The 16,174-nt window shown below is 38.2% G+C and overlaps 2 protein-coding genes across 6 annotated transcripts in view; both read left to right on the forward strand.

Moving 5' to 3' along the window:
- The window catches only part of LOC114885066 (lymphoid-restricted membrane protein), a 43,457-nt gene extending 32,155 nt beyond the window's left edge, over positions 1-11,302 (forward strand). The window contains exon 17 of the mRNA XM_029204383.1: positions 10,765-11,302. Within this exon, the coding sequence (XP_029060216.1) occupies positions 10,765-10,948 (184 nt within the window). The 3' untranslated portion in view covers positions 10,949-11,302. The remainder of the gene's footprint in view (positions 1-10,764) is intronic.
- LRMP (lymphoid restricted membrane protein) overlaps positions 10,834-16,174 on the forward strand; it is a 50,361-nt gene continuing 45,020 nt past the window's right edge. For 3 of the 5 annotated variants that reach the window (XM_029204384.1, XM_029204385.1, XM_029204388.1), the window contains exons 1-2: positions 10,846-10,879; positions 11,303-11,465. The gene's annotated coding sequence lies outside the window, so the exon portion shown is untranslated. Of the gene's footprint in view, positions 10,880-11,302; positions 11,466-16,174 lie in introns of all 5 variants that reach the window. The other 2 variants (XM_029204386.1, XM_029204387.1) reach the window with 1 other exon arrangement.

Here is a 16,174-nt window from a genome sequence, read left to right on the forward strand (position 1 = left end):
CTGCTAATGCCTTACTTAGCATTCCCTTAAGAAATGCTTTTTGACTGACTGAATGAATGAATATGGGTGTATTTTTCATTTAAATAAAGTAAAAGAAAAAAATGTACTTAGAGACCAAGATTGCTGAAAGAAAATAGCAAGAAGAAACTATTTTATTCCCCCCAAATAAGGAAACTAGGTATCAGAGAGAGTTTAATAACAGAAGGAACTCTCAAGAAGATGCTCTGCTTTCCCTAAGAAACCGGGAGGGCTTCCCTGGTGACGCAGTGGTTGAGAGTCCGCCTGCCGATGCAGGGGACACGGGTTCGTGACCCCGGCCCGGGAAGATCCCACATGCCTCGGAGTGGCTGGGCCCGTGAGCCGTGGCCACTGAGCCTGCGCGTCCGGAGCCTGTGCTCCACAATGGGAGAGGCCACAACAGTGAGAGGCCCGCGTACCGCAAAAAAAAAAAAAAAAAGAAACCGGGAGCCCAGACTTCCCCATAGTGGTAAAGGAGGAATGGGTTAAGTAGATACGCAGCTTCCTTACACAGATACCATCTCCACAAAAGGGAGCATTGAAATTCTTCTGTTTAGCAACATAGAACTATTTGGAGAGAGGCCTGCCCTAGAGTCATCTAGGAGTAAGTGAATCTTCTGTATTATCCTATTAGACACACAAACGGCCCAGTTAAATAATAATAGGTACGATTCGTTGAGAGCTCATTGTGTTGCATATAGTGCTAAGAATTTGACACACATTTGTCTGCAGAGAGGTTACCCTGGTGGGGTTAAGTGAGAGCTGGGATCAGGCCTAGATATGGTCTACTTCAAAACATATATTCTTTCAACTATTAATCCCCCACCTTCTACTTGTTAAAATAGAATGTAATATTTATTAATAATATTCTAGGAACTTAGCATTGGGCAGAATAACACTCATCAGTGGAAGGATGGCTTAGCCCCTGCCTTCTAAACACAATTTAAAGGACACAAAGCCATATAGAGGCTATACACAAAATGATTTGGCTATAGGTATTAACTGTGAATAAGAACATGAGTGAAGTATTTTGTGATGGTGAGAGGGAATTCTATATTTAGATGAAGTAGGAAATATTTATTAAAATTAAACTTTCAGGAGTTAGCTGTTTGCTGAGGAGAAAGCTTCCGTTTTGGTGCAAGAGAAACAGCCTCCAGTGCTGAGGAATGGAAAGAATTGAGTGAGGCAACGAGAGGCAGTGAAAGAAAAAAAAAAAAAACGCTTTTGGAGGGCTTGGTGAGGAAAACATGTCATCATTTGTACATGCTTTTGTACATCCAAGTGCCACATCTTTGCCAGCCTTGTTTTCCCCCTAAATGCTAGGGAATTATAGCAAATAGGACAGAAATCTCTACCTCCATGACACTAACATCTATCAAGGGACACAGATAATGAATGAACATATAATTATATAATATAATCCCAGGGAGTAGTAAGTGATATGAAGAAAATTAAAGCAGGATAAGAAGACCAAGAATGACCAGGACCTAATTTTAGAAAGAATGGTCAGGAAGGGCCTGTTTGTGGGATGATAAATTGAGTAGATAAATGAAGTGAGAGAGTGAGCTATGTGATGATCTGGGGAGTGTTCTAGGCAGAGGAAATAGCAAGTGCACAGGCCCTGGGGTTGTAACGAGCTTGGTATGTTTGTGGAGCAGCAGGAGGACAGCATGACAGGGATGGAATGAGTGCTGGGCAGTGGTAAGAGATGAGGTCAGAAAGATAGGCAGGGGTCAAGTCCACAGCCTTGCAGTTCATGTTTAGGAATTGAGGTTTTATTCTGAGTAGATGGGAAGCAATTGGAGGATTACAAGCAGGGAAGTAATATAACTTGTGTTTTGAAAAATCATTCTGGCTGCCATGTAGAGAATTGTCTATAGAGGGCAAGAGGGAAAGCAGTGAGACCAGTGAGAAGAGGTATTTTTCAATAACAGATCACCAATTAGAGATCCTGAAATCAATTTACTGGATTATGACCCACTTAAAAAAATAAATATAAAAATACCGGAATACATTGTATATAGTAAGTGTAAGTAATATATCATAAAATTTTTGTTTCAGCTAGGTGTGTGTGTGTGTGTGTGTGTGTGCGCACGCGCGCTTAGTTAAAATATAAAATATTTACTGAGTCATGGTCAAGAAAGCCCCTGAGATAAGTGCTATTGTAATAGTCCAGGTGAGAAGTATAATGTGAGCCAGGGTGATAGTTATGAAGGTGATATGAAATGGTTGGATTCAAACTATATTTTGAGGATAGATCAGATCTGACTTACTAGTGAGTTAGATGTGGGAATGCAAGAAAGAGAATCATCCTTGACTTAGGTGGTTTTGGTCTGAAAACTAGGTAAATGGGGTGCTAGATGGCAAAGTCTGGGGGAGACTCAGACGTGGCAGGAGTAAAAAAATCAAGATTTAGCATTAGGACATGTTAGCAAGGCGAGTTGTTGAATTTAAACACACACGCACACCCAAAGCTAAAGCTACTATGCCTCTCAACATGATAACGAAAATCTCTATAGAAGAAAAATCTTTGAAGTTTCGACATTTGTTGAATATCTTTAATGAATGGTACTATCTAGTTTTTTAAAGCTTTTTCTAAGGCTGCTGTGCTTCATAAAGTAAATAAATGTTATTGTCTTATAGGTACAAATAGATATAAGTGATTAAAAGCCTTAGTATCATTAAATATGGGTTTCTATTGGGCCTTACAGTCCTTTGGCTTCCCCTTGAAAGATAATGGACACTCCTGATAGCTTAGACTATTCCCGGAAAAGATAAAAGTAGATAAAATTGATGTCTTAAAAAACAGAGGAGGTGATGTCAGCAAGAAGGTGGAATAGGAAGCACTGGACCCTCCTTCTCCCAATGGGGGCACTGACTCAACAGTAATACATGAGCAAATTCCTTTTGTGAGAAACCCAGAAACTAATACTTAAGAGGCTCCTTCACCTTGGGTAACCATGATGGGTAACCAACCACATCAAAGATGGTAGGAAAATTCTAGATACCCTTGCACCATAATTCCTTCTCCTGGCACAGTGTTATATGATCAGAAGGAACCCCCCAGCTCCTAGCTTTTTCCTGAATAGGGAAAGAGTTGGACTATTGTGCCCAACATTCCAACTTTGCTGAGGACTGCCCAAAATACCAGCTTCTGTCTCACCTGTCTCAGAATGAAGACAGAACTGGGTGTACTATAGACATCTGGGGGACACTGAGAACAAAGACAGTGGTTTGAATTGGCACACAAGCACTCATCATAGCCCCTCCCCCTAGCTTAGCACAGAGTAAGTGGATAAAAAATTCCAGATCACAGCTTCTCCCTAGGGAAGGAAAGAGTTGGATCACACATCCAACATTCCAGCTATTCTGGGGGGTTCCTAAGAGACTGGCTTCTGTCACACCCATCTTAGAGCGATGATGGGACCCTTATACCCTGGATGGCTAGGTTCCACTAAGAACAAAAATGGTGGGTTGAACCAACATAAAGATTTGAGAGGCTCCTAGAAACTCTGCTCAAAGTGACTGGTAAGGAATTTTTCCTGTATAAGTCCAGTCTGCTAATACTGGGAGAGGTGGATCTTTTTTCTGATGTGAAGATACCAATACAAAGAGTCAAGAAAAATGAAGACACAGGAAAATATGTCTCCAACAAAGGAACAAAATAAATCTCCAAAAACTTACCTAATAAGACAGAGGTAAATGATTTACCCCACAGAGAATTCAAACTAGCTGTCATAAAGTTGTTCAATGAGATTGGGAGAACAATGCATGAACAAAGTGAGACTGTCAACAAAGAGACAAAAAGTACCAAACAGAAATCTTGGAGCAGAAGAATCCTGAAAATTTTACCAGAAGAGTTCAATAGCAGATGCAGAAGAAAAGATCAGTGAACTTGAAGAGAGGTCATTGAAAATTATCCAGTCAGAGGAGTGAAAAAAAAAAAAAAAAGAGATTGAGATAGAGAATGAAAAAGAGTGAAGAAAACTTAAGGGGCTTAAGGGATATTATCAAGTAGACCAATATATGTATTCTGGGAGTCCCAGAAGGAGAAGAGAGAAAGAAAGGGACAGAAAGGTTATTCAAAGAAATAATGGCTGAAAACTTCCAAAATCTGGGGAAGGACACCCAGACCCAGGAGGACTAACAGATCTCAAATAAGATGAACCCAAAGAAATCCACACTGAGACACATTATAATCAAATTGTCAGAAGTCAAAGAGAGAATTTTGAAAGCAGCAAGCGAAGGGTTTTGTCAGGTACGGGGGAGATCTCATGACTATCAGTGGATTTCTCAGCAGAAACCTTGTAGACCAGAAGGGAGTGGGATGATATATTTGAAGTACTGAAAGTAAAGAACTATCAACCAAGAGCACCATAACCAGCAAAACTAACTGTCCCTCAAAAATGAAGGTGATATAAAGACTTTGCCTACAAACAAAAGCTGAGGGAGTTCATTACCACTAGGCCTGCCTCACAAGAAATGCTAAAAGGAGTTCTTCAAGTTGAAACAAAAGGACCTTAAACAGCAATATGAGAGCATATTAAAGTATAAGATTCACTGGTAAAGGTAGATATATAGGCAAACACAGTAAATCACTTTTAATTCTAGGATAAAAGTTTTAAAAAAGTATTATAAACAAAAGTATAAAAATTTGTTAATGGTATACTATATAAAAAGATATAAATTGTGACATCAAACATAAAATGGGGGGCAGAGAGGTAAAAGTGTAGGTTTATGGTATGTGATTGAAGGTGTTATCAGCTTAAAATAGGTTACTATAACTGTAAGATGTTTTATGTATGCCCCATGGTAACCATAAAGAAAATACCTATAAAAGATACACAAAAGAAAAAGAAAGTAATCAAAACATATCAATATTTAAAAAATCAATGAAACATAAAGGAAGACAGGAAAAGAGGAACAAAAGAACTACAAGACAGAAAACAATTAACCAAATGGCAATGGTAAGTCCCTCCCTATCAATAATTACTTTAAATGTAGATAGATCAAACTCCCAAAATAAAAGACAGAGCAGATTGAATGGATTAAAAAACAAGACCCAACTATATTCTGTCTATGAGACTCATTTTTTTAAAAAAAATTTATTTTATATTGGAGTATGGTTGATTTAAAGTGTTGTGTTAGTTTCATGTGTACAGCAAAGTGATTCAGTGATATATGTATAAACATATACATATATCCATTCTTTTTCAGATTCTTTTCCCATTTAGGTTATTACAGAATATTGAGTAGAGTTCCCTGTGCTATACAGTAGGTCTTTGTTGATCATCTATTTTATATATAGTAGTGTATATATGTTAATTCCAAACTCCTAATTTATGCCTTCCCCCCACCTTTCACCTTTGGTAACCATAAGTTTGTTTTCAAAGTCTTTGAGTCTGTTGCTGTTTTGTAAATAAGTTCATTTGTGACATTTTTAAAGATTCCACATATAAGTGATATCATATGATATTTGTCTTTCTCTGTCTGACTTACTTCACTTAGTATGATAATCTCCAGGTCCATCCATGTTGCTGCAAATGGCATTATTTCATTCATTTTAATGGCTGAGTAATATTCCATTGTATATGTATACCACATCTTCTTTATCCATTCATCTGTTGATGGACATTTAGGTTGCTTCCATGTCTTGGCTATTGTAAATAGTGTTGCAATGAACACTGGGGGACCTGTATCTTTTTGAATTATGGTTATCTCCAGATATATGCCCAGGAGTGGGATTGTTGGTTGAAATGGTAGCTCTATTTTAGTTTTTTAAGGCATCTCCCTACTGTTCTAAGAGACTCAGTTTAGATTTAAGAACACATATTGGCTGAAAGTGAAGGCATGGTAAAAGAGATTATGTGCAAATGCTAATCAAAAGAGAACAGGGATGACTATACTTATGCCCAAAAAAATAGACTGTAAGTCAAAATCTGTCATAAGAGACAAAGAATATTATAAAACGATGAGTCAATTCACCAGGAAGATACAATTATAAATATAATTGCACCCAATATCAGAGCACCTAAATATATAAAGCAAACATTGGCAGAATTAAAGGGAGAAATAGATAGCAATATAATGTCATTGTAGGAGACTTCAATACCCCACTTTCAATAATGGAAAGAACATTGAGACAGAAGATCAATAAGGAAACAGCACTCTTGAACAATACTATAGATACAATGGACCTAACAGACATATATAAAGGATTCCACCAAATAGCTACAGAATATATTGGGGCTTCCCTGGTGGCGCAGTGGTTGAGAGCCCGCCTGTCGATGCAGGTGACATGGGTTAGTGCCCCAGTCCGGGAGGATCCCACATGCCGTGGAGCGGCTAGGCCCGTGAGCCATGGCTGCTGGGCCTGCGCGTCCGGAGCCTGTGCTCCACAACGGGAGAGGCCACAACAGTGAGAGGCCCACATACAGCAAAAAAAAAAAAAAAAAAAAAAAGCAGTACTAAGAGGGATGTTAGTAATGATAAATACCTACATTAAAAAGAAGAAAGATCTTGGGAGTTCCCTGGTGACCTAGTGGTTAGGATCCTGGGCTTTCACTGCCATGGCCCAGGTTCAATCCCTGGTTGGGTAACTGAGATCTTGCAAGCTGCACAGCACAGCCAAAAAAAAAGAAAAGAAGAAGAAGAAAGATCTCAAACAACCTAACTTTACACCTCAAGGAACTATAAAAAGAAAAGAAAAAACTAAGTCCAAAGTAAGCACAAGGAAGGAAATAGTAAAGATTAGAGCAGAAATAAACAAAATAGATAATATAAAAACATTTTAAAAAAATCAATGAGACTTGATTTGTTTGTTTTTGAAAAGATAAACATAATTGAAAATCTTTTGCTAGGCTAAGGAAAAGAGAAAACTCAAATGAGAAGTGAAGGAAGAGACATTAAAATTGATGCCACCAGGGGGAAAATGGGACATAAGAGACTGCTGTGAACAATTATACAGCAATAAATTGGAAAACTTTGAAGAAATGGATAAATTCCTAGAAACGTACAACCTATCAAGACCGAACCAGGAAGAAACATAAAATCCGAACAGACTAATAACTAGTAAAGAGGTTGAAGCAGTATTCAAAAAACTCCCAACCAATAAAAAGCCAGGACCAGATGACTTTACTGGTGAATCACCAAACATTAAAAGAAAATTAATGTCAGTCCTTCTGAAAGAGTTTCAAAAAATTGAAGATGAGGGATCATTTCCTGGTTCATTTTATGAGGGCAGCATTATTCTGACACCAGAACCAAAGACATTACAAGAAAACTATTCATCCTTGATGAATATAGATACAAAATCCTCAGCAAAATACTAGTAAACCATTTTAAACAGCCCATTGAAAAGTTGATACTCCATGACCAAGTGAGATTTATCTCTGGGATGCAAGATGGTTCAACATATGAAAATCAATTAATATGATACACCACATTAACAAAATGATGGATAAATAGCACATTATCATCTAAATTGATGCAGAAAAGCTTTTGATAAGATTCAACACCTTTCATGATAAAAATATTCAAAAAACTAGAAATAGAAGGAAACTACCTCAACATAATAAAGGTCGTATGTGAAAAGCCCACAGCTAACATCATACTCAATGATGAAAGACCGAAAGCTTTTGCTCTAAGATCAGAAACAGCTCGAGCATGTTTGCTCTCACCACTTCTATGCAACGTAGTACTGAAAGTACTAACCTGAGCAATTAGGCAAGAAAAAGAAATAAAAGGCATCCACATTGGAAAGGAAGTAGTAAAATCATCTCTGTTTGGAGATGACGTGATCCGTATATAGAAAGACTCCACAAAAAGCAGTTAGAACTAATAAACAAATTCGGCAAAGTGGCAACATACAAAAATCAGTTGCATTTCTATACACTAATAATAAACTTCCTGAAAAGGAAACTGAGAAAACAATCCTATTTAAAATAGTATCCAAAGAATAAAATAAGAATAAACTTTAAGGAGATAATGACTTGCATACTTAAAACTATAAAACAACACTGAAATAAATTAAAGAAGATGCAAACTAATGGAAAGACATCTTGTGTTTATGGATTGGAAGATTTAATGTTGTTAACATGTCTGTACTACCCGAAACAATCTACAGATTCAATGCAATCTCTACCAAAATTCAAATGACATTTTTTTACAGTAATAGAAAAGAACAATCCTAATATTCATGTGGAACTACAAAGGACCAAAACAATCTTGAGAAAGAAGAACAAAGCTGGAGGTATCACACGTTTTGATTTCAAAATATATTACAAAGCTACAGACCAATGGAATAGAATAGAGTGTCCAGAAATAAACCCTCACATGTATGGTCAACTGATCTTCAAGTAGGGTGCCAAGAATACACAATGGAGAGTGGATAGTCTTTTCAACAAATGATACTGGGAAAACTGGATATCCACATGCAAAAGAATAAAGATGAACCCTATCATACACCATATACAAAAATCAACTCAAAATGGATTGAAGACTAAAACATAAGGTTTAAAACTATAAAACTCCTAGAAGAAAACTTAGGGGAAAAGCTTCATGACATTGGTCTTGGCAATATTTTCTTGGATATGAAACCAAAGGCACAAGCAACAGAAGAAAAAATATGCACGTAGTTCTACATCAGACTAAAAAGCACACAGCAAAAGATTTAACAGAGTGAAAAGGTAACCTATCGAATGGGGGAAAATATTTGCAAACCATATATCTGAAAAGAGGTTAATATTCAAAATATAGAAGGAACTTCTACAACTCAATACAAAAAGCCAATTTAAAAATGGGCAAAAGAATAGACATTTTTCCAAAGAAGATATAAAATTGGCCAACAAGTACGTGAAAAGATGTTCCACAGCACTAGTCATCAGGGAAGTGCAATTAAAAACCACAATGAGTCATTCACAATGATGAATGAATCACACCTGTTAGGAAGGCTATTATAAAAAAAAAAAAAAACCCAAAAGATACCAAGTGTTGGCAAGGGTGTAGAAAAATTGAAACCCTTGTATACTGTTGGTAGGAATGTAAAATGGTGCAACTGCTATGGAAAACAGTTTGGAGGTTCTCAAAAAATTAAAAATAGAACTACCATATGATCCAGCAATCCCACTTCTGGGTATATATCCAAAAGAATTCAAAGTAAAATCTCGAAAAGATATTTGCACACTCAGGTTCATTGCAGCATTAGTCATAATAGCCGAGATGTGGAAACAATCTAAATGTTCATTAAGGATGAATAAATAAAGAAAATATGGTATATACATACAATTAAATATTATTCAGCTTTTTTTTAAAAAAAAAAGTTTTTGAAAGCTTTTCGATAAAGAAGGAAATTTTGCCACATGTGATAACATGGATGAATCTTGAGGATATTATGATAAGTGAAATAAACCAGTCAGAGAAGGACAAATACTGCATGATTCCGATTACATGAGGTATTTAAAGGAGTCAAACTTACAGAAGCAGGGAGTGGAATGGTGGTTTCCAGGGGCTTGGGAAGGGCAAATGGATGGTTGTAATTCAACGGGTATAAAGTTTCAGTTACACAAGATGAATAAGCTCTAGAGATCTGCTGTACAACACTGAGCCTATAGTTAACAGTACTGTATGGTGCACTTTAAAGTGCTAAGAGGGTAGATCTCATGTTAAATGTTCTTAACCACAATTAAAAAAAAAGAAAAAACTGACTACATGCTGTTGGACAATGCTCAGTAGAATGTGTGTTTAGGTTGTTAGGTTGTTTTTATTTTTGGTTAGGGTTTTGTTTGTTGGCTTACCATAGTGGTGAAGCATTCTCTGAAACCATCTTTGTCTCTCATATGGTCCTTCTTGTAATCAGGGCTGGATTTATGTCAATGTACAATGGGATTCTGACTATGTATTAACATTTGAGAGGTATGCACAAGGCCTAAACCTGACAATGTCTTCCTCACTGCTTTGAAACTCCCAAAGGTTCTCATTCATTTGAGCTAAGGTCCTTATTCAGGTCACGTTGTTTCCACATAGCCATTGATATACTGATACATAGCATGGTTTAAATAATCTCATCAGCTAACAGATGCATTTTTATATATTTGGGGGATTAGGGTTGGCTCCAAAAGAGAAGTAACATAACAACACTAAGAGATTTGGGGTGAGGAAGAAAGGGAGGGGAAAGGCTTTAGAAAAGAGAGGACTGCAGTGGAAATACTAACAGCTAACTTCTGTCTGTTCTTGGGAGCAGCCCTTCCTGTGCTCATGGCACATAGTCACACCACGACTGACAATTCTTAAGGAGAAAGGCTAAGGTCATGAAACAAAGCACTTATTTCTTTTTTTCTCTCTTTTTTCTTTTCCCTTCTTCGCTTTTCCTTTCCTTTCTTTTTTTTTCTCTTTTTGAAAAAGCTAGCTGTGCTATGTAAATATGGCACCTGTCACAGTGACCTTATTGTAGTGCCAGCGTAGCTAAGTACTATTAATGTAGCTTGTGGGGAACTGAATATTCCAGTGTAGAATAGGAAACTAAATGTTCTTATCTGTAAAGTGAGGTTATCAGACTAAGTGATCAATACGATTGCTTTAATTAAAATTCTGTATTTGTGAAGCATTTATCTATATTGTAAATACTTTTACTTTTTCCTCTCATCTCTGAGGAAGTATATTAAGTTTGAATTTGTCATAACTTCCCAGGGGGTGACTCTTTGTTGAAATGTCACTGACAGCTTGTGGTTTGGACTTTTTTTTAACTAGGCAGAAACAACTAGAAGCCATCACACAACTGCAAGAGGATGCTGTCAACCAGGAAGCCATCCTCAGGAAGAAGGTCCAAGAAGCCAGCCAATGGTTGGAGGGGGCAGCGGAGCAGGTAGGGTGGCCTTTGACTACATTATATGCGCAGGAAGTCTCCTCAGATGTCCTTAAAACCCTGAAGTAAAAATGGAGGAGGAACCAAAAAAACAAAGAGGAACTGTGAAGTTCAGTCCCTCTCGACTAGCAGTGAGCGGAGGAAGTAAAGGGGGAGCTGTAAGAGGCGGTGTCAACAGCCTGCTGATGAAAGAGGCAACTTTGCAGAAAGAGGCGACTTGACATACCAAGACTTTTGCCGCTGTAGAAATAGCTCAGGCATACGAAGCCCATGCAAACACAGAATTGCAGAAGTTCAGTGGAGGCTTATCACTTCCCTGAGAAGAAAAGCACGTTTTCAGTTTCGTGTGCATAAGAGTGAGTGCTCAATTGCTTTCTTTCCCGGCCACCCTGCTAAAATCCAGCATTAACTGTCGGTATCCAGGTGGAGGATGGAGATCAGGCAGCCCACTCTGCCAGGGAAAAAGCTAAGCCTTTGCTGCGTAAATTAGAGGAAGCAATTTCGGATCAACGAAATCTCCAGACTATAAATACTGAGTTAGTGAACACTTGCCAGACACTTGAGCAGAAGACAAGAAAACCGAAAAGTGAGTAGCAAGTATTTGTTATGTCTGAATTCAGTCCACTCTGAGGTGGGGCAGAAGGACTACAGCCATTTTTCTAGATTCCAGCTGCTATCTTATTACTGAATTCATGATGATGAAATGGCTCCAGAAGCAGTGTTATGGGCTTCCAGAGAGATCTGCCTAGTGGCTAGGTGGATGGATTTAACCATTAACTTTCCCTTTTGGTTGTCTATTACAAGCTGGATTTTTCCATGACTGTTATTTCTTTAAAAATTAAACAAAACCTCTCAATATCTATAAAAGTAAACATGGAAAAACAATCTTGTATGCATGAGATAGTTGAACTTGCAAATTGTTTACATATTCTACTCTGACTTTATTAGCTGGTTTGTACCCATCATATGGTAGAAGAGGCCCTGCCTCTCTATTTTCTTTTAAGCAGTAATTTTAGAGTTGAGCAAAATACTTATGAATTCAATGTGTATCAAAATATTATACATGTGTGAAAATTCTTTTAAAATTTTGTGTTCTTCACCTATATATTTTACTTTAAAAACTAGAACATTTGCCATTTTACCTAAAAGTAGATAAGCCTTTACTGAGGACTGAGGTGAGAAGACAATTGTCAAATTACAGAGGTCAGATTATTTTTAAGCTTATTTTATTCTAGAAACATGGTTCAGCAAAAATGAAGCTTATGTATGTGACCATTTCTCAGACAACTGCTTTTGTCCAGCCAGCTTCTCGTTCTAGCAGTATAAAGGTTCTTTTTATAGAAAGTTATTGGTTTGGGTAATAACTAAATAGAAGCTTAAGGTAAGCTAGTGATGGAAAATTTCAGACTTGTGTTTGTTTTGGATTTATTGTACCCTTTCTACTGTTATCTGAGAAAGCTCTTTTAAGAGTTTAAAGGAATTGGCTAGTTCTAAGATAGCAGTGGTTATTCAACACTTTATTATTATTATTATTTCTAAGCCTTGTAGAACTTGATCATTTTCAATAACAGTAAGTGTCATTTTACCCTGCTTAACTCTGTCAGACAATGTAAAGCATGCTTTAAGTTACATAATCTTTATGTTATTTTTTTGTATTGCTCAGAGGGCATTGGAGAATGTCCCCTTGTGATTAGAGTTGTTAATTTTGAGCCATGAACATGCCTTCATTAAGGCATTCCAAATTTGGTTTATGGTGTGTTTGCTTTAGACACTGTGCTTAGAGGTCTAATCTTTTGATCCAGTTATTTTTATCCTTTGCTTAAATCAATATTATACCCCATAGTTTTATAAAACAAAGAATTTATCCCCTCCTCCAACCTACTATGGCTTGTAGTACCTTCTTGGAAAAGTCAGCTTTTGTAACTTATTCCAAAATATACGTTCTCAATATTATGAACTTGCTAGTGTCTTCCCAATCTATCCTCAGGGGATAACTGGTCCAAATATCATTTAAAATAGAATATGAAAGCTGCCCTATGTTGAATGCATGTATTTTTTTCTGGCTGGATAAAGTAGGGTGGATGCTTCCTTTCTGTCTTGAATTGCTCACAGTCTGCCAGGCTTTATTAGCTCCTTTACTTGTTAGTATCTTTTGCTGTCCAAAGAAGGCATACCTATCAACATTTTGCTCTTAAGACCCTTTGCTTACGAAGATCTTTCCAATAATGCCCTTAAAAATCAACCTTTAGGGCTTCCCTGGTGGCACAGTGGTTGAGAGTCCGCCTGCCGATGCAGAAGACGCGGGTTCGTGCCCCGGTCCGGGAAGATCCCACATGCCGCGGAGCGGCTGGGCCCATAAGCCATGGCCACTGAGCCTGCGCGTCCGGAGCCTGTGCTCCGCAACGGTAGAGGCCCATGTACTGCAAAAAAAAAAAGAAAAAAAAAAAAAATCAACCTTTATAAGAAGAGGGAAATTTGGGTAGCACATATTTTCAAAAAGTCTATAGAGCAGATTTTCCAGGTAGACTGTGAACGAACGTCAACAAGGTAGGACAGTTACAACACCAACACATCCTCACACATTCCACCATGACCACTGCCATCACATACTGTTTGAATTCTGAGTCAGACAGCAAAACTGTTTAAATCCATTTAGTTCTTGTGAAGCTTTCCGGTTAGCTTCATAAATTCATTAAGTGTATGGCAATTGCTTTCTGCTGCATCTAAGACAGGGTCATTAGCAAATTGTGTGAGGATGCGATTGCTGTGTCCAAATGTTTAGGTCAGTGACAATGTTCACAAGCTGGAAGTAGGAAGTCGCTTATGACATCTGATGAGATACCTGAATTTAATGTTGAATAAATAATATTGTTCAAGTTTTCAGTTGCCATCAGGACTGAACAGATTTATGAGGTAATTAGTATGCATGCTTGCCCCCCTGAAATGCACCATTAGAACTACTAAATTTCTTGAGTGGTAACATATATTTTCTTTCTTCTACTTCTTCATATGTATCTAAGTATCTTAACAAAGGCAACAGTGCATATGTAAATGAATGTTTGCTTTAAAAAGGAATAAAGCTTCTTAGATCTAGGGTATGCATGCAACATATTAGGGTGAATCCAATGTGCAGGAAACAGAGACTAAATGATCTAATCCAAGCTATCACCCCTTTAGTATTCATCCTTTTTTGCCCTTATCTACATAAAATCTTCATTCACTTGCTCATTCAACAGACAATGAGTGAAACCGTAAGTATTTCCTTTAGAAACCATAAATATTTCTTTGGGGAGAGAGCCTGAGAAGCTCCTGTATATTATAATTCCTTATTTGAACGTAGTATCTGATATGAACTTTATAGTTTAGAGGAGGCTTTCACCTAGATGAACTCACTGGAAACTCTCTTCTAGCTTGCTATTCTTAGCGTGGAGGGCATGATGTATGGGGCAGATAACAGCCTACGGCTTTGAGGATGAATGCAAGATGAGAGCCACATGTCCTGAGCAGTCAGTACACAAGACGGAAATGAGACAGGAAGGGGGATTCAGGTGATGGAGACACTTAAACACAGGTGTTGGGGTGAGCACCAAGGAGAGAACCAAAGTCGAATACAGCTTGCTGGACAGCTCTGATGGGATGGGGGCCTACATTTTCCCAAATGAAAGAGGCAGGTATGGATGAAATAATCTAGGAGAAAGCATTGCACAAAGATAAAGAGCATGGGATTTGAGGTTAAACAAACCTAGATTCTAAGTCTACAAAAGACTTTGATAAAGTTGGGCAAATCTCTTTCCCTCTCTGAGCCTCAGTATCTTCTTCCAGAAAATGCCAGAGTTGTTAATTTACAAATAACGTAACAAATGCAAATGGTGGCTAATGCTTGGCCATACTGGGTACAGTCTATTCTACTAGAGTATGTTTCTATCACGTAAACTGTCTCTTTCACGATTGACAAATGGGTGAAGACGTGTAAGGATAATATGGGCATTTCATTCACAATTTTCCTGGGTATAGGACCTGGATTGGTAGGAATACAACTATTACCTTCAGCAGGAGAAGAAAAAGCCCTCAGCTTGGCTGCTAATAGGCAGCAGGAGACTTTCACCTTTATTTTAAGAAAATTAAAAACAAGGGTCTGCACCTGGGCCTCCCTCCCAGAGACGTGCCATCCCAGCCCAGCAGAGCTCCGTTTTGCGGCAGGTTGTATTCCTGCCTGCGTTGCTGTAGCAGCCCCACTGCCTCAGAGTTCCACTTCCATCTGCATTTTCTCAGCACCCCACCAGCACTGTGCCATTTAAAGTGTCACCAGCATTTCCACTCCATTGTTTTTGTGCATTTCTAGGATCCTGGGAGTCAGCCTTTAGCCATTTTAAGTTGCATGTCTCAGTGATCCATGTTATCTTTTTAAGTACTACTACTAATTGTGCTTGTTAGCGCTCTGGTTACAATGTTGCATATACATTTTTAGTGGTCTCTTCCTAACCCTATTTATTTTATAAGCCCCATTGTTTTCGTTCTTGTTGTAGTTTTTTTTTTTCTTTTTTCGGTACGCGGGCCTCTCACTGTTGTGGCCTCTCCCGTTGCGGAGCACAGGCACCGGACGCGCAGACTCAGCGGCCATGGCTCACGGGCCCAGCCGCTCCGCGGCATGTGGGATCTTCCCGGACCGGGGCACGAACCCGTGTCCCCTGCATCGGCAGGCGGACTCTCAACCACTGCGCCACCAGGGAAGCCCTCTTGTTGTAGTTTTTTAATTCTTTGTTATTGATGAGTAATTAACATATCATACAACGTTCAGATCTTAAGTGTACTGTCGAACCGGTTTGACAAATGCACATCGAAACACGGAACTGCTATAACCCCAGAAAGTTCCCTGGCGCTACTTCCCAGCTCCTCCCCACTTCTACCTTCGCCACCACAAGGAGCAACCACTGATCTGATTTCTTTCACTGGTGGGTTAGTTTAGGCTGTTCTAGAATTGAGTTATACAGTATATACTTTTGTGTGTGTCTGTGTGTGTTTCCTTGAGCGTAGTACTTTATGCTGTATTTATCAATGGGATGCCCTTTTCATGGTTGAGTCACATTTTTTTGTAAGAACATTCCACAATTTGATTATCTTTTCTCCTATTATTGGACATCTAAATTATTGGGTTGGCCAAGATGATTTTCCATAATCTTATGGAAAAACCCGAACAAACTTTTTTGGCCAACCTAATATTTACAGTTTTGGGTTGTTAGGGAGAAAGCTGCTATGAACATCTGTGTATAGGTCTGTGTGTGGACCTGTGTTTTT

Source organism: Monodon monoceros, unplaced genomic scaffold, assembly GCF_005190385.1.
Source record: "Monodon monoceros isolate NGI ecotype Baffin Bay Population unplaced genomic scaffold, NGI_Narwhal_1 Super_Scaffold_6, whole genome shotgun sequence".
Classification (NCBI taxonomy): domain Eukaryota; kingdom Metazoa; phylum Chordata; class Mammalia; order Artiodactyla; family Monodontidae; genus Monodon; species Monodon monoceros.